The 18,742-nt window shown below is 31.6% G+C and overlaps 1 protein-coding gene across 2 annotated transcripts; it reads left to right on the forward strand.

The window, feature by feature from the left end:
* Positions 1-11,103: 11,103 nt before the first annotated feature.
* Positions 11,104-17,318, forward strand: LOC146945823 (beta-galactosidase-like). 2 transcript variants are annotated; one of them, XM_085744108.1, is made up of 19 exons: positions 11,104-11,370; positions 11,853-11,948; positions 12,038-12,150; positions 12,298-12,364; positions 12,497-12,589; positions 12,863-13,006; positions 13,704-13,792; positions 13,882-13,987; positions 14,086-14,173; positions 14,264-14,382; positions 14,476-14,640; positions 15,039-15,214; positions 15,308-15,417; positions 15,613-15,722; positions 15,823-15,933; positions 16,064-16,174; positions 16,267-16,472; positions 16,552-16,690; positions 16,832-17,318. In XM_085744108.1, the coding sequence occupies exons 1-18, from the start codon at positions 11,200-11,202 to the stop codon at positions 16,655-16,657; spliced, it is 2,181 nt and encodes a 726-aa protein (XP_085600234.1). In that variant the 5' UTR covers positions 11,104-11,199; the 3' UTR covers positions 16,658-16,690; positions 16,832-17,318. The 2 variants fall into 2 exon arrangements, with proteins under 2 accessions (XP_085600234.1, XP_085600235.1); XM_085744109.1 differs by having other exon boundaries at positions 16,839-17,318.
* Positions 17,319-18,742: the final 1,424 nt, after the last annotated feature.

Genomic DNA, 18,742 nt, shown 5'->3' on the forward strand with positions numbered 1-18,742 from the left:
ATTGAGAACCCTTTTTTTTTCGTATTAATGTTAGTTTTTTTTTTGGTCACATTAGATGTGCAAAAGTGCAACACTTATAAACTTCAACTGTTCACATCACACCCATGTTAATTGCATCCAAGTGATTGCCTCGATATTTCATTTTCAACTTATTTTAATAAAATTATTTTTTGATTTTTGAAAGGAAAAAAAAAAAAAAAGATACGGGCCAGGGCCGGCCCGGGAGCCCGTGCAGGGCCGGGCTCGGGCCCCAATTTTCTAGCCCATATTCGAACCGGGCTTTTTAGCCCGGCCCTAAAAAGCCCGTTGCCCGACCGGGCCGGGCCTAAACGGGCCAGGCCGCCCGTTTTGACAGCTCTAATTGTCACTATCAAATTTGTCTTTTAACTACCAACCTTGTTTTGTCACCTAAGTAAGCAGACCTAATTGTTTATGTTTTGAAAATACAAGCTCTCACTCTAATCCATCATCTCTAATAATACAATTCTGACTTTGTCATATTATTTCAAGTAAACCCAAATAAATTATAATTTGATCAAAAATTTAAGAAGTTGGTGGAAGGTGCAGGCATCTGATCCATTAACTTTTTTTTTCCAAGAAAAAAAAATAAGAAAAAGAATTCGATTATTAAAGCCTTAAATGTGGGGTTAAACAAATATCTCATCAATCTCTTATTTATGTTTTTCTTTTTTTAATTGAATTTTCTATTTCTTTTAGAAAAATCAACAAGGTCTCAGCTATTGAGGTTTGGATTCTTTAAATTTATCAAAGTGAAAAAAATCAAAGATTTTTATTTTAATAAATTCGTGATTTATTATGATGTACTTATAATATTTACTATTAATTTATTAATTAACGATTTAAAGTGAGTTGTTCACTCTTGAAAGAAATTTCCTCTTATTGAATGTGTGCCATTTGTAGCAAGACATCATAAACCATTTGCACAATAATATTTTTTTTCATATAAGGATACTAGTTCATTTCATTCAAAATCAAACGATCAATATATATATGCTAGAAAATCAAAGAGAACTTGAGAACAAGCATTAATATGATGGCCACTTTCTAAGACTATGAGCATTCGTGCTAACTAGTCACATGTAGTGAACTATACATGAGAGTTTAAACGATAAAACGAAATTAGTTACACTCTTGAACAACGGTCAACGGATCCAAGATTATATGCCGGAATACTTAGGTTGAACATCATCTAAAAAACACACCAGAAGGACATTGGAATACTTCGGTACCAATTTGATTGGTTTCATTATGTTAACGTAAGTGATGCATAATTAAGATAATTATAGATTGGTAAAACATAGCCTTTAACATTTGGTACAAAGTATCAAGCAATCATCTGATAAAGAGCATAAGTAGTTTATATTTATTCATAGAATTTTTCTATCATGTGCAAATTTGTAAATGATAGAAGTTTTAAATAGTAATATTCATATAATTAGAATGAAGAGTTACTTGAAGAAATATATTGTTGTATGAAGTTTGCACGCGAAAATCAAAATAATATTTTTTAATCTTACAACTTGGTCATTTAAGAGAGCATATTAAGCGGTGTATGTACTTGAATCGAGGTTTCTTCTCTACGATGACTACATGATCAACGACTATCTTTCTTACACTAACAATGACTTGCAAATAAACACTCCAACCAGATGAAAAATAAACCATGCAACAAAGTCTATGTAATGGGTAGTTGAAGGAGATGAAGACATGGAGTAGGTATGTGCCTTGAAGCAGTAACCAAAATAAACATTACAACCACACGAACATTGCAACAAGATGGAAAATAACCTCTAGAAAAACAAGATGGAAAATAAAAAAGTATCATACTAAGAAGACGAAAAATACAACACCGCCTTCAAACGAGAAAATCGTGGAAAAAAACCAAATTTATGTGTAAACAACTTGTTTAAATAATATGAGAAATAACGTTGCAAAATGATGATTTTGGGTTAAATAAATGATGCAAAACCACTCTTTGGAGGAGGAAGAAAGAGGAAATGAGTAGAGAAAGATTGAGAGAATAAATTTCTAGAAATAGTAAGGTTTTCTTGTTTTTAACTTTACTAATTATAAATTTCTTGTTTAGGTTAGGGTTAATTGTTTAGGCTAGGGTTAATTGTTTATCAAACTTGGTAATAGTAAGGTTTTCTTGTTTTTAACTTTACTAATTATAAATTTCTAGAAAGAATAAATTAGTTGGAAAAATCTGAATTGCGAAACAAACAGATATGTCAAAAAAATGGTCAAGGATACATTTAATTGCAATAGACTCTAACATTATATGTTGAATGAATTATATTTTGTATTTTGTCCTTTAAAAGTAGTTTATATTTTGAAAGTGAAAGATATGTTTAGTTAAGAGCGATATATATAACGAACACTTCTTTATGTATGTTTTCAAAGTTTTTAACACGTATTTCCGTCAACATCGTCTTCAATGATGGATTGAGAGACTTATTTGTTGAATGATTAGGAAAAGGATATAACACTTTAGATATATATCATTTTCATGACATTTTTTTTTGAAGGAATCATTTTCATGACATGTTAGGATAAATATAAACACTAGTACTATTGGATTGGATATATTCAAAAATAAATAAATACTAGTGCTATGGATAGAGAGTGGAGTTTTTGGATAAATTGGAGTTGAGTCCCCGTTTATAAGTTTAATTTTACAAACAATCAGATAGAGTTTTGCTATAATAATAATTTTAAATATATACATTCAAATTAACTATTGAAGTTTTTTTTTTTATATATAAAAATAAAAGATATTCATTTTACATTGATACAATACAAATACAAATTCAAAATCGCAAAAACAAAAATGATGATTTTGCGAACAAACTCACATCATCCATGTTAAAAGTATAAAGCGGCAGAGTATCTATACCTACAAATATGGCTATATTCAAGTCTCCGAAATACTTATGTCTCGGATCTGCAACGTTGACGACGCCAAAATCATTTATTAAATTTCCATTTTCTCAAAGTTAATCTTTCCACTATAATCAAATAAACATTGCACTAAGGCGGAAAATAAAAAAAATACACCGCACAAAGACGGAAAATTAAAACAAACAGGGTCGTGCAAAGAAGACGAAATCACATAAACAAACGAAAGAAGACTGAAAATATGTGAAAATCACTAATTTAAATAAAAAAATAAGGAAAAACAATTCGGACGGATGATTTTGGGTCAAAATTGAACCTAAATCACCCTTATTCAATAGACAAGAAGAAGGAGTGTGGTGACGACTATGGTTTGGGAAAGAGAGAAGAGAAATACTCAATAGCAAATCAAATTAAGTATCGTAGTTATATAGTTTTTTTTTCTTTTTTTGACAAGATATAGTTTTTTTCTTAAAATTTATATAAATAAAATTAAAATATTTTCCTCGTTTTTTATATATGGATCCATCAATCAATGATTGTAACACGATAATAAAAAATATCTTAATTTTTGATAAAAGTGATAGATACATTTCCCTTATTTAAATAATCATTTTTATGTCAACTTATGAAACAATAAGAAATATACAAAAAATATATATATATAGTCACTAATAAAAAACCCAAAACAATAGAGAGAAATAAAAAAAATAAGAACATCATGATTGTATGAGAAAGTTGTTGTTGACGCAAAATGGTCGTAAAAATATCGTTATATATTTTACTTCGTTTATTTTGAAGGTTTACGCATGACCTCATGTATAAAATATGTCTATGTACTACATGCCATATACTGGTATCTTATTATGGTATTTATATCTACCACAAAGTGTCGAGTATAACAACAGATTATCGAAGACATTAATTAGAGTTTTAATTTTAGTAAAGTAATCTTTGTAGGAAAAGTATGTTAATTTGTTCATCCATATGTTAAATGAAGTGAAATTATAGTGAATAGAACTTAAAACAGAACAAGTTTAATTTTATTTTTCTTTAAATTAATCATCGAGCTGGGAATAATTAAAGCTTATTTCAAAGTTCTAAGGAAACTAGATGCTCACGTTTCAATTTTAAAATCAACGGATAAGACTTTGTATAAAGGCTTTCTGGATGTCCTTTGACTAAATGTGTTCTGAATTATATAATTTTAAATTGGCTTTGATCAATATGGATTAGGAATTTAGGATGATGGACTTATCTGTATATGTTTATTTGTTACATAAGAGAAAAATCTGTATATGTTTATTTGTTACATAAGAGAAAAATAAAAAGAACAAAAACTAAAAAATCTCACTCATCGGACGGCCGATGCAAGGATTCTTATAATATATTAGTTTTTTTTAGGGAATATTATTAAGTTACAAATTGAATGACAAATATTATTAAACTGACGTATGAATCGTTTGGCAACACAGAAATAATTCAAGATCCATCAACTCCCTGCACATCAGCAAGCATTAACAAATCTTTCGAGTCCGCACCGTCCTATGTCAAACATAATGATAACTAGGATACGAAACCACAGAGTACACATGATCGAAATTATGTCGAAACCGAACCTTCTCTTCCGACGTTTGACCCATCTTCTCTTACACGACTGACGCAATCCTTAAACTTTGAAATCCTGCAGATCTTAACAAATCTGTAATGGAATCAGAAAAACAAAGTTAAAAATGAACTGCAGCCATCTTGCAAGTGAAGCACGGATCCGTCGCTGCCGCCACCTCCAAGGAAGATAAACCAAAAAAACTGATCCAGATGTTGCAGATCTAGCAACATCGAGTATTCAACCATCTCGGCCCAAAAAACACCAGAGTCGTGTGTTGAGAGCACCTAGGACCAAAACCCGCGAGGGTTTTCATAAGATCGTCGACAAAGGGAGAATCCAACCCGTGAGGATGGATCGATGATGCGGAGTTGAAGACTCGTCACACCATCACCAGGAACCACTACATGAGAACGATGAGAGGGTTGGAGAATAAGGGAAGGGGTGCGGCGGCTGTTACGTTAGAAGAGAGAGGTCATAGAGTTTTTTTCAAGTTTGATTTTCGGATTGAACCAGAGACAACTTAGGAAAAAACACACATTATTAAATTATAACTAAATAGGCTAATCAGTTCGCTCTCATTTTTCAATGATTTCTTTAGGAAGAAAAGTGATAACAACCTTATCTTTTTAATACTTCCTTTAACATTCACTCTTTTATTGGATAAAATTAATGTAAATATCCAACTACCTTAAATGAGACTAATTTCCCCAATTTAGAATCCATATTTTTTATTCAATAGAAGAGTAGATGTTAAAAAAAAGTGTTGCTAGTACCATTCTCTTCACCAACATTCCCTTTTCGAAGAGTATGTTTTAATATTAACTTTTTTAGAAAAGGTAAATCAACGTTACCTTATAAAAAAATAAAATGAACCATTAGAAATGCTAAATGGTTAGATAAAGAAATTAATTCTAATGGTTCATATTTTCTATCGGTTAATGTTGATTAACTTTTTCTTAAATAAAGTTAATGTTGATTTCTTTTTACCGTTCCTTCAAAAAAAAATTAATGTTGATTTTTTTTTTTAAAAAGAAATAAATTTTACGAGTTGAGTTTTGAAAGTCTATCAAAGCTAGTTAGATAAGGTTTTAGAAAAATTGCTCTAGAAGTCCCACGTTGCTCAACCTTAAAAAGAGGTCATTCAAAAGATAGTTTTCAATTTGGCAAAAAAAAAAAAGATAGTTTTCAATAAATTTTGATTAAAATAAATCCGATTAAAAGTATATATCTAAGTAGGTTTATACTTTTAAAAGATATGTTCAGATAAATTAAGGAACTCTCGATGAAAACTGAGAGATTCATAAAATAAATTTCCAAAATTTTAACTGGCCTGGCAGAAAACCCTTCAAAATTATAAGGGATCGATATAGTAGGAAAAGATAGATTTTAGATCTCTATGTTGCTAGTTGGAACCCCAATAGTTTCCTTCAAGGAAGGTAGATGTAAATTTCGGTATGAATGATCTTTAAGCTTATGTTCTTTATTTTTAGATTTGGGGCACCATCTCCTTACTTTAATTTTTTTCCATAAAAAAAGCTACAAACGTTATTTACTTATTCACAGGCTCTCATCTTATTAGCATTTATATTTACTTGTTTATTGTCTATAATAATAATAATAATAATAATAATAATAATAATAATAATAATAATAATAATAATAATAATAATAATAATAATAATAATAATAATAATAATAATAATAATAATAATAATAATAATAATAATAATAATAATAATAATAATAATATATTCATGATATTCCTTCAAAAAAAATATTCATGATATGGTTGTTATCAAAGAAAAGGGCTAAGAAACTTAGAAGTCATAACCGAAGGATTCGTTTCTACCAAACCATGTTTATCAACCAAAAGATTTCATTCACACCTTTTCTAAAAGCAATAGTTAATCATATTTTTGTGGACTGCTTAACTAAATTAAATACATGATAATGTATTCTTATTTATTTGTAGACTTTCCCTAAAAAATAAAAAAATTATTTGTAGACTTAACCATGTTTTTTTGAGGAATTGTAGACTTAACTATGTTTGTAGTAACCCACTTGCGTTGGCCTAGTGATATAAACTTGGGATCTGAGAGTGTGCTCCTGGTTCGATTCTCTCTGATTGCCAATTTGAGGAGGTTAGTTTAGCTTCTTAAAAAAAAAACTATGTTTGTAGCCCGTGTAAGTTTAGTCCCGGATTAATTTTTGTGTGAATCCCTCACATTTTTAAACTGTGTACATATATGTGGGAAAGAGCCGATAATCGATCGACCATCAATAAATCTTTACAGGAGATTATAAAAGATCACAAAAAATTAACCTAAATTGTTCAAGATGAACAATCCATAATTTCTCATGTTTTCTCCCAATCCTCGATAATTTTCATTATACGACTCAATTGAGAAGGATTGAATCCTCTCCGTAATGATTCATAATTACCCAAGATGCTCACTATTTGTTTCCCAACAATAATAAATTTGTATCCCTTTGCATTCCCATGTTTCTACATCGGGTTTAAATTGTTTCTACAATCCTATTTTTCATAAAAATCTAGGCATGTTGTATAGAAAGCATACATGGATTGTTTATCTCCCTTTTGATTCTTATGTTTGATTGCTCCTATATTTGTTGATTCTTCTTTGTTTGATTGGTCTTCTCTCTATTGGTCTCTTCTGTTTGATTGTTTCTCTCCCTATTGATTATTGTGTTTGGTTGCTTCTCTCCCTCTTAGTTCTTCCGTTTGATTGTTTCTCTCTGTAGGTTTTGTTCTTCTCTATGATTGTTTATCTCTTCAACTGCTCTTCTTCTTTGGTTGCTCCTCTCTATGCTATTCTGTTTAGCTGCTTCTCTTTTTGTTTAGTTTGGTTACTCTCCCTAGGTGCTTCTCCTCTCTTCGTTGGTTCTTCCCTTTGGCTACTTCTCTTCTCTTTGATGGTTCATCTATTTAGGCTGTGGTTCTCTTTCTGTTGGTTACGATGTTAGTTGTTATGGATTTTATTTCTGTATTATTGAATAATTTTTTCATTTTTTGTTTGACAAATTCTCAATGTTTCATGTTAATGCATTGTGAGTTTGTGTTTCATGTTAATGCATTGTGAGTTTGAGGGGAGATGTTAGACAATATATAATGAGTCTTTGGTTGTAATTAGGCTAAGGGTAGTTTAGATTTTTCTAGTATATATCTAATATTTATATTCTATTATAACTCTTTCTCAATTGAACTATTGTCATTATAATGAAAACCCTAGTCGCTTTTCTCTTTTGTTAACGATTACCTCAATTGTATATTAAAGAAATTATCATATTGCATGGAATACCATCAAATATTGTATTGGATAGAGATATGAGATTCATAGTGGCGGAGGGCCTATAGGGCCAAGGTGGGCCATGACCCACCCACCTTACCAAAAACATTATTTTTTTTATATGGGAAATTATTAAAATATTTTTTATTTTTAACTAAAATTACCTTGCGACCCACCCTCTTTTACATCTCAGTACGTTTTATTATCACAATTTCAAGTCAATCGAAATGTATAGGTAATTATCTTGAATTTTTAAGATATACAATTTAATTTTGATGGTCAATCTTGTGTTTAATGCTTATTATAACATAAATTTTATGTTTATATTATAGTTTATTTTTGTGACTCATCCAAAAAAAATCTGACTCTGCCATCGGAGATTCACATCTAGAGTACCCTTTGTATTTCTATATATTATATACTTTTGATTATAGAAAAAAAATGATTTTCACAGACTGAAAAATTGAAACAATATTGACAATATCTTACGTTTAGGTTCTTAAATAAATATTTGTTACTTAAGTAGAAGGAAAAATATCTACTATTTATTACTATTTTTTTCTCGAAAACTCGATATTCAATCTAAGAAACGATATTAATCTCGATGATCAATCCCACCATGCACTAGTAGAGGGTTCAATTGCTATGTATTGGCTAACAACACATGAATTGTTGGGACACGTGGGTTCAAATCTGAGACGGAGCACATTCTAAGTTTCAAACCGTGACAACTATGCAGGTAAATCTCCCCCCAAAAAATAAGTTAAATGTAAGCAAAGGGCTGATATTAGCCTCTAGATTCATTGTTTCTCATTATAACATGGTATACCTTCTTGCAACAAATTATTCTTCCCAATTTGAGAAAGCTCTCATGTCGCCGTAGCCTATATGCGGCAACACTACGGTGCCATACTCGTTTGCATCACCTCCATGTGAAGTGAATCATCCTTGAGGGACACTAAAACTATAAAAAGGTACTCTTTCTTAGTACTTCTTTTCAGTCCTTGTCTTATTTTTTTCTTCTTTTGTGTTGTGTTTGTTTAATGTTAAGTTAGTTTCCTTAAATAGAAAATCAACTTCACTTATGCGTCTTTTACTTTCACATCTCTTTCTAACTTTTCCCTTTTATCTCTCGACTCTCACTTGTAGGATGTTTATTTTGCTCCTTATTCTTTGTGAGGTATAAATCAATCCAAGAGTTAAAAGTTGCGGCACACCGTAGACCACTCTACTGTAAGGTATAGCGGTCGTTAGGGGTGGGCATGGTTCGGTTAACCCAAAAAACCGAACCGAACCGAACCGAAATTTTGAAATGGTTCGGGAAAACCGAACCGAACCGTTTTAAGTTTGGAGCTAACCGAACTGAACCAAAGTTATGGTTTGGTTAACCATTTGCTTACCTATTAACCATACCGAACCGAACCAAAACAAATATTTTTTATCCAATGAATAAAACCACTTTTATTATAAAAAATAACAAATTAAAATTAAAAGTTAGAATAGTTTATTCCTTCAAAAATAGCTTATCTTATGCAAAACAGTTTATTTTAAAAAACAGCTTATTCAAAAAAACTTATTTTATGAAAAACAATTTATTACGATCTCTTTTTAAAAATAGCTTATTCAAAACCGCTTATTTTATGCAAAACACCTTATTTTAAAAAACAACTTATTTAAAACAGCTTATTTTATGAAAACAACTTATTTTTAAAAATAAGCGGTTAGTGTTGGTTAGTCTTGGACCTAACAGGCTAATTCAGGTCGAAAACAAATGTCTAAAAAATAAAAATCCTTTGAAAAACGAAAGTCTAAAAAGAAGATAAAAATCTAGGATTTGCACTAGAAGCACTTAAATTGGCCCAATCACGTGAGCATGAGCTCAATCTTGTCACCTTAAATCTTTTGAAATAACTTGAAAATACCCAACAAACAGCTATCAACCCATGGATACGAAAGTGCTTATTGGCGGAGAATAATTCACAAAGTGAATGAAATGTCTGTAAGTTACTCAAGGTACTAAAGCTACATATAATGAAAATATTTCAAACAATTTCAAGCTTAACCAACACTAACCGCTTATTTTTAAAAATAAGTTGTTTTCATAAAATAAGTTGTTTTTTAAAATAAGGTGTTTTGCATAAAATAAGTTGTTTTGAATAAGTTGTTTTTTTTTTAAAAATAAGCTATTTTGCATAAAATAAGTTGTTTTGAATAATCTGTTTTTCAAATAAGCTGTTTTCAATAAGCTGTTTTTTTAAAATAAGTTGTTTTCATAAAATAAGCTGTTTTTAAAATAAGGTGTTTTGCATAAAATAAGCTTTTTAAAATAAGCTATTTTAAATAAGTTGTTTTTTTTGAAAGATCCAACAAAGAGTTCAAGTGGTTTCCTTAAAAAAAAAAAAAAACCAGTTCAAGTGGTTTGGTTTGGTTCAAACGGTTCGGTTCAGTTCAAGATGGTTCGGTTATGGTTCAAGAACTGTTAATAAATTAACGGTTCGGTTCGCGAACCATTATAATGGTTCGGTTATTTTTGGTTCGGTTCGCGCGGTTCAGTTCGGTTCATGGTTCTTTTTGCCCACCCCTAGCAGTCGTAGAAATCGTTGGATCTCATGGTAGAAAATTATATCTTTAAATTCAACGATCTTTACAACCGATATACCGTACAACGGTAAAAACTCTTATTCATTATTTTTTATTTTCTATTACACTTATATGCATTTCAAAAGTATATATGAAATTCAAAATATACAATATTTGACATCAAAATTTTAATTTTTTATATCAAAATATCATTTATCTTTTTTATGGACCCACTATTGCCACTTGTAATTTAAGTATATCTACTTATCTTCAACTCTCTCCAATACAAGAAGATTATTTGGTTCTTAATTTATTCTAAGGTGGTCTCACAAAGGACCCCACATATTTAATACCTCAACATCTTTTTCATATAGAAATTACATTTTTATTCTATTAACAACCATTCTTCTTTTTTCTGATACTGAACTATTAAGAACTTTCTACTGTCATAATTGTTCTTACATACAAATGTACAAGCTAACTCATCTTTCTCCAATCTTATGTGAAAACAAAAACCGTCCTTAGACATTCTTAAAATTTAAGAAACATGCAATGTAGTTGTTCCAATAATGCCTTTAGTAGTTACGTGTGAAGAAAAAAAAAAATGGAAATGGGTCCCATACATTACTCTCTCCTCTTCCTATCTCTCTCAAAATTCTATATAAAGAAGGTTGCAGTTTTATTCCCTCCACTTCAACTCAACCCATCAAAATAACACACCTTACCTTATAACATTACCTTTTTAATGTTTCAAAAACTACAACAAAAGTGAAGAAACAAAAAACAATGTTAATGGAGAGTTTTACAAGGAGGAGAAATTGTTACATATTGTTTTTGTGTTTTTTTGTTTGTTATGTCACAGCTTCTGTGACTTATGATCATAAAGCTATTGTGATTAATGGAAAGAGAAGAATTTTGATCTCTGGTTCCATCCATTATCCTAGAAGCACACCTCAGGTACACTCCATTTTAATCATGTTCATGAAATTTTGTTTTTTGTTTCATTTTTCAATCATGTGTTGCAATTTTTGTTTTCTCATTGGTGTCACGGACTTATGAATAATGAGTTCTCAGGTTTAAGTCTTGTGAATAGAAAAATAGATAGAGTCTAGTCTATGAAGCTCGGATACGTATACGGACACCGGACACCACATGGACACTGACACGTATGCGGACATCAGACAATACATGGAGACAATACATGGACACTGATACGCTGACACCGCTAAAAATTTGAGAAAATCATACAATTATGAGTAATTATATGTGTCAGTGTCGTGTCGCGTCGGACACGACACATGTCTGACATCGGGATGCGACTACTCTGAGAGTTGACTCTGCTTCATAGGATAGAGTAGAGTTTTGCCATTTATATTGATCCACCTAGCTCAATGATCCAATCAAAAACAAATTCTCATAGATAATGTTTGTTAATGCAGATGTGGCCAGATTTAATTCAAAAGGCTAAAGATGGAGGTGTTGATGTGATTGAAACCTATGTATTTTGGAATGGACATGAACCATCTCAAGGAAAAGTAATGAATGATATTTATTTTTATGATGGTGTTTTTTCAATTTTTATTTTTTATTTGTTATTTACTAATTCATGTTGAATTTTTTTCAGTATTACTTTGAAGATAGATTTGACTTGGTTAAGTTCATCAAAGTTGTTCAACAAGCTGGACTTTATGTTCATTTGCGTATTGGTCCCTATGTTTGTGCTGAATGGAATTTTGGGTAATGATTTTAGAGTTTAAATATTTTTTACATGATTTACAGTTATAATTGATTGACGGTGTAAATATCATTTACACTGACGGTGTAAATATTATTAACAATTTCTTAGCAATTACTCAAAGCTAACATGTTCTGTTTTGTATGCAGGGGATTTCCTGTTTGGCTAAAGTATGTACCAGGCGTTGCTTTCAGAACAGACAATGAGCCGTTCAAGGTTGGTGTTATTTTCTGTTTGGTGATTGCTTCATTAATTAATTTTAATTATTGGTTGTTAGAGAAATTTAATTAATTTTGATTCAATTAATTTTCTAACAACCGTCCTAATTATTGTCATGATGTATGTTAGGCGGCTATGCAAAAATTCACTACCAAGATTGTCAGTATTATGAAGTCAGAGAATTTGTTTCAAAGCCAAGGTGGTCCAATTATTTTGTCCCAGGTAAATAAATAAATAAATGGTATTTAAATAAGTTGTTATTTGTAGCATTTTTTTAAAAGATATTATTTTACCATAAAGTTCATGCAGCCCATTATTTGTAATAATAAACTGTGATGATAAATTTACTGTTGAATTAAACCTCTAATCCGGAGTTTGGCTGTGAGATAGTTATAGTCTGGCCAAAGATTGATCTGGTCAGGATTTGAACTTGGATTCTCCTGGACGGATCATCTTGAATTGAAGTTTATTAACCACTGATTTGAATTGATACAGATTGAGAATGAGTATGGACCAGTGGAATGGGAGATTGGTGCACCTGGAAAATCATACACCAAATGGTTTTCTCAAATGGCTGTAGGACTAAACACTGGTGTTCCATGGGTTATGTGTAAGCAAGAAGATGCTCCTGATCCTATTGTAAGCCATTCATCCCTTTTCATATATTTGATAAATGTTTTTGTGTGTTGAATGGCTTTGAAACTGTCTTTTTCATAATAAAATTCTTATCTTGTTCTTTTAAATTTATATGAATTATGACTTGTTTGGTGGTGGGGTTTATGACAGTGTTATGATTATTTGTTTTGATTTAAGGTTGTCCATTTCACCTTTTTCTCTATTGTTGTTGTTTTTCTTTTGTTTGAAGGAAGGTGCTTTTTGGTTTTCCTAAGTACTTCTGTTATCTTCTACTGTTTTCTTTTCCACCTGCTAAGCTTTAAATTCACTTCAACTTTTTATGAAGGGAAACCTTTGTTGATCCTTCTGTCTTGCATCTTTTTCTCTCTGTTGAGTATAACTCATAGTTACTGATAAGTGTAGAACGACTAAACGTTTGTTGGGTTGCGACTGGGGGGTGCGGGGAGGTGAAGCCTCCTGCTGTATATTTCAGGCATAATGTTGTGATTTGAACTATAGTATTTAGATACAAATTTGTATACTGTAAAACACTAAGCGTGAAATATTAGAAATGAATGCAGTCAGAGACGTACACGCAATTGGCCGAACTTAGTTACCAAACATCGTGTGTTCAATGTTTGCGTTTTTTGAATTTCTACTCTTTCGAACTAGGGTTGATGTTCTAACACTATCTGATCTATTTACCGACTGTGTTCTGTAGATTGATACCTGTAATGGATATTACTGTGAAAACTTCTCTCCCAACAAGAACTACAAGCCAAAAATGTGGACTGAAAATTGGACTGGCTGGTATGTTATGTCATACAAATGCAACATTTAAGGCTGAGAAATATTTCGTTTTAATTCCGATATTTAGTTGCGTGCTTCTTGTTTTTCAGGTACACTGATTTTGGTACTGCTGTCCCTTATAGACCTGCAGAAGACTTGGCATTCTCAGTTGCCAGATTCGTACAGAATCGCGGCTCATATGTTAACTACTATATGGTATTTTTACATTATCCTTCTACATATTTGATTTGTTCGCAAATTTATGTTCTAGAAACTTCGATTTGAGTCTAATAATATCTTATATTTGAGTCCAGTACCATGGAGGAACTAATTTTGGAAGAACATCTTCTGGCCTTTTCATTGCCACGAGTTACGACTATGACGCTCCTATCGATGAATACGGTATGCAATAGTAAGGTTTAAATTGTTAATCTGTTTTGAATGATGATGATTAAATATATTGATGTTTGTTCGACTCTACCATTATATCAGGACTTATAAGTGAACCGAAATGGGCGCATCTAAGAGATTTACATAAAGCAATAAAACAATGTGAGTCGGCTTTAGTGTCTGTGGATCCGACAGTGTCATGGCCTGGAAAAAACCTTGAGGTAAAGTACACGATGTGATGGTTCATTATAAAAGGTACTGAATTACGACTATGTCGAAGTTTCATTTGATTTTTTATGTTAATGTAATTGTAGGTACACCTTTACAAGACAAGCTTTGGTGCCTGTGCTGCGTTCCTTGCAAATTACGACACTGCATCATGGGCAAAAGTTCCATTTGGAAATGGCCATTACGACCTACCGCCTTGGTCTATCAGTATTCTTCCTGACTGCAAAACTGAGGTTTTCAACACCGCAAAGGTAACACAATACTGCAAAAGTGATTTTGAATGAACGGGATTTTGTTAAAATTAAGTTTTAAGTGAAGTTATTTATTATGTATAGATCTTTTTACACTAAAAAAGTGTTACATGTAAAATTTAGTATAGTTTTTTCAATCTAACAAGGAAACTTCGTTTTACCATTTCTACTTAAATAGATTTTTTCCTAAAATCACATTTAACAAAGAAAAAGTCAGTTATGATAGTTTCGACATTTGAACCAAACATTCATTTCTTTGAAAATCTGGAAAATTCCACTCTAACCGTTCTAGAAGGACAGACAAAGATTATACTGTTTTTAGCATAAACTGTTTGTATTTACCATGTCAAGGTTTTTTGAAGTGTGAACATTTGGGAACATTTGCCAATTTTATCCAGGTTCATGCACCAAGGGTCCATAGAAAGATGACACCTGCGAACAGTGCGTTTGCTTGGCAGTCTTACAATGAACAACCTTCCTTCTCCGGTGAAGGTGGTTCCTGGACAGCAAATGGACTTTTGGAGCAGCTCAGTCAGACTTGGGATAAGTCAGATTATTTGTGGTACATGACAGAGTAAGAATCTTTCAACTTCTTAAACGCAATGAGTAATTGGAATGCTAATCTATTGAGTATTTATTGATACTTCAAATTTTTATCCTTCTTCAGTGTAAATATTAGTCCTAATGAAGGTTTTATAAAGAATGGCCAAAATCCTGTTCTTACCGCAATGTCAGCTGGCCATGTTCTGCATGTTTTTATTAACGGTCAATTTTGGGGTAAGCACGCCTATTTTGCTAGGCATTTTTCTATTAGGAAAATTCCAATTTCACATACGAGAAATACTTATTAGTATGAAATCCAGAGATAACATATTTAAAAAATGTACCACATCAGTATTCACGTGTTTCGTTAAAAAAGTTATCATACTAAATAAAGCTCTCTTTACATTTTCATCTCTCGTTTGAATGTAGGAACTGCGTATGGATCTTTGGACAATCCTAAATTAACATTTAGCAACAGCGTGAAGTTGAGGGTTGGCAATAACAAGATTTCTCTACTTAGCGTTGCCGTCGGTCTCTCGGTTAGTTGTCCCTTTTCTAATGTTATGTTATATGTGACATTTTCAATTTGCTAATGAGAAATATGTTTTTAATCACTTTCTGTATCCAAATTGATACCAGAATGTTGGCGTGCACTACGAAAAATGGAATGTTGGGGTGTTAGGTCCAGTAACATTGAAGGGTCTAAACGAGGGGACACGAGACTTGTCTAAACAAAAATGGTCTTACAAGGTTTGCTATCATCTTTATTTTGTGGTGTTAAGAAAACATTTTACCATTAATCATGTACATTGTTGAGCATATTGTGTGTATTTACTATCATATTTAGAGGCACATCAGTAAAGTTTATGTTAATTGGCAGATTGGACTGAAAGGTGAATCCTTAAACCTTCATACCACAAGCGGAAGTTCTTCTGTTAAATGGACACAAGGATCATTTTTGTCTAAAAAACAACCTTTGACATGGTACAAGGTAAGAATGAGTTTTCAACAAGTGTTACAATTTTGTTATGATTACCTGCATCTGCATGAATTTAGACTCATTTTATGTTTCAATGTTATTAGACAACTTTCAACGCGCCGGCTGGAAACGATCCATTGGCTCTAGATATGAGTAGTATGGGAAAAGGTGAAATATGGGTTAATGGTCAGAGCATTGGTCGCCATTGGCCGGCATACATAGCACGTGGTAATTGTGGCAGTTGTAATTATGCCGGAACTTTTACAGATAAAAAATGCAGAACAAGTTGTGGACAACCCACCCAAAAATGGTAAGAATTCATCCAATTTACTTTACAACAATGATGTAAGTACTTGAATATCATGAGATCTTATTTCGTCGTTCGACAGGTATCATATTCCTCGATCATGGCTGAACCCAAGTGGGAACGTCTTGGTTGTGTTGGAAGAATGGGGAGGTGACCCTACCGGAATTTCATTGGTGAAAAGAACATGAAGTGTGCTCATTTGATTTTAGTTTATTGAAAAGGTATTGCAACAAAAGTTTTAAAAGACGGTCCGTGTCCACAATCGATATTTTCTCTCTAATATTAATCATCGAAACATAACTGTGTCCACAACTCTTTCGGATTATCATTTTTTTCTGCTGCTTATTATCCTTGTGATCTAGTTTGCAGAACTGCATTAGCAAGCAATAGTTGTCTAGTGACTCATGTCTAGGAAAGCAAAAGAAGCTCTCAGCTAAGTCCCTATGCAACTAGGATCCTCTGATGCAGCAAAGTACCAAATAAATGTGATTCAGATCATATCAGATTCAGTATATAGTGTTTCAAGTTCAACATTGATGCTCCTTAGTTCAATTTTACACACAAGATTGCCAAGGTCTAATATTGGACAACTTGGCCAAAAATAAAATATATTTATATATACACATTTGAAATTTGATGCAAAGATGCTGTATAGTGTACACTGTACATAGCCAAACTATTCTGCTGAATTTTGTTTCATGTATTACAGGGCTTGATATAATGAAAATTGAGCCCTCATACATAGAATAATAAAAATTTGAGATTTGGACACACAAAATGTGTGTCATTGTCACACTAGTGTTATACATTTTTTCCAGAAATAAAAGTTGCTTCAAATAGTTTATGAAATGATTCCTTTTAAATCATAATTTTTTGTTATTTGTTCTACACTTCTACTTGATATTAAATTTTTGTTCTAAAGGAAAGTTCTAAATAAATTAACAAATCTTGCATTAAGATTTATAAGAATAAGATGCTCTCTCTCTTTTTTATATGATTAGAATAAGATCCTCTCTCAAAACATAAGCACTCTCTTGGAGTCTAAGATAAGATATAATATTTATTATAAATGGACCTACATTAGGTGTCTTTCTCTCATCTAGCAATTTGAAGTTGAATTGATGAATTGATAAACTTGAGCAAGAAATAGATTGTCCAACCAACCCTTGCTAAGGAACATATGTAGGGACAGACACTTTGAATAATACCTACTAGTAAAGATCATATTCTTCCTTAGAAGCAAAATTTTGCTGAAACAAAATTCAAGGGTTTAAAATTGGTAATCCATTATCCATCTCTTAATACTGAATGTTTCACACAACTCTCCCACAAACACATGAACTTTCATATTTATATTTTTATGTTTTGAATTTAAATTTAAAGAAAACTTTTTTTTCTTTTTTTTTTTTTTTGTGCATAAATCAAGATATCTCCATTCGCAATTGCTGACTAATTCCACGGTATAACTAGAGATGTATTCAATTATGGCTACATCGATTGATTGATTATAAGCATGCAAAAGTTGGTCACTCAAGACATGTAAATAAAAAATATGATAATTTAATTGGAATAAACAATAAAAATATGAAATAAAATAAGATAAAACTAAGACATTAACGGGGTTTTTCAAACTTCATAATGCAATGGAGACTCTATAAGAGATATTATCTACATATAGTGAACAAGAGTAAAAAGAAACAATTTATTATAAGCGAAATTTATACCCCTATACTCCTAAACTCCACTCTCTTGCTTCAACTCTAGGGTTTTCAAAAACATGGCTCCTAGGTTTCCAAGATGGCTCCTCCCTCTCAAAAGGGATAAAATTAAGTTATTTATAGCCTACAATACCTAGAAAGGTTTTAAATAAAGGATTTCGCGATTTCGGTTGTTTATGGATATTGCATTGCGGATTGCGGTTGCAGTGTGAATTAATCATAGCATTTCATAACTCATAATAGCTTCAATAACTTAAATGAGACAAATTTGAAGTTGTGAACTAGAGAAAGAGCTTAAAGGAGATAACATTATGTGATTTGTATCCATCTCAATTGAAAAATAACGAGATTACCCGTCTATTGTCATGAATGCCATTTTGTTGCGGTTGTAATGGTGTTTCGTCGTGATTTTTTTTTCATTTTATAAAAACAAGAAAAAAATTGTAACGGTGGCTACCTATACCTTTATGAAGCGGCTTTTTTCTTGGTAAAGAAACTTTATTTAAAACCTTCCCTAAAACTCGCGCCCAGAAATTGAAACTATTTTGGTTAAAG

Source organism: Medicago sativa, chromosome 2 (assembly GCF_051527215.1).
Source record: "Medicago sativa cultivar Bolivia chromosome 2, Bolivia_mono, whole genome shotgun sequence".
Taxonomy (NCBI): domain Eukaryota; kingdom Viridiplantae; phylum Streptophyta; class Magnoliopsida; order Fabales; family Fabaceae; genus Medicago; species Medicago sativa.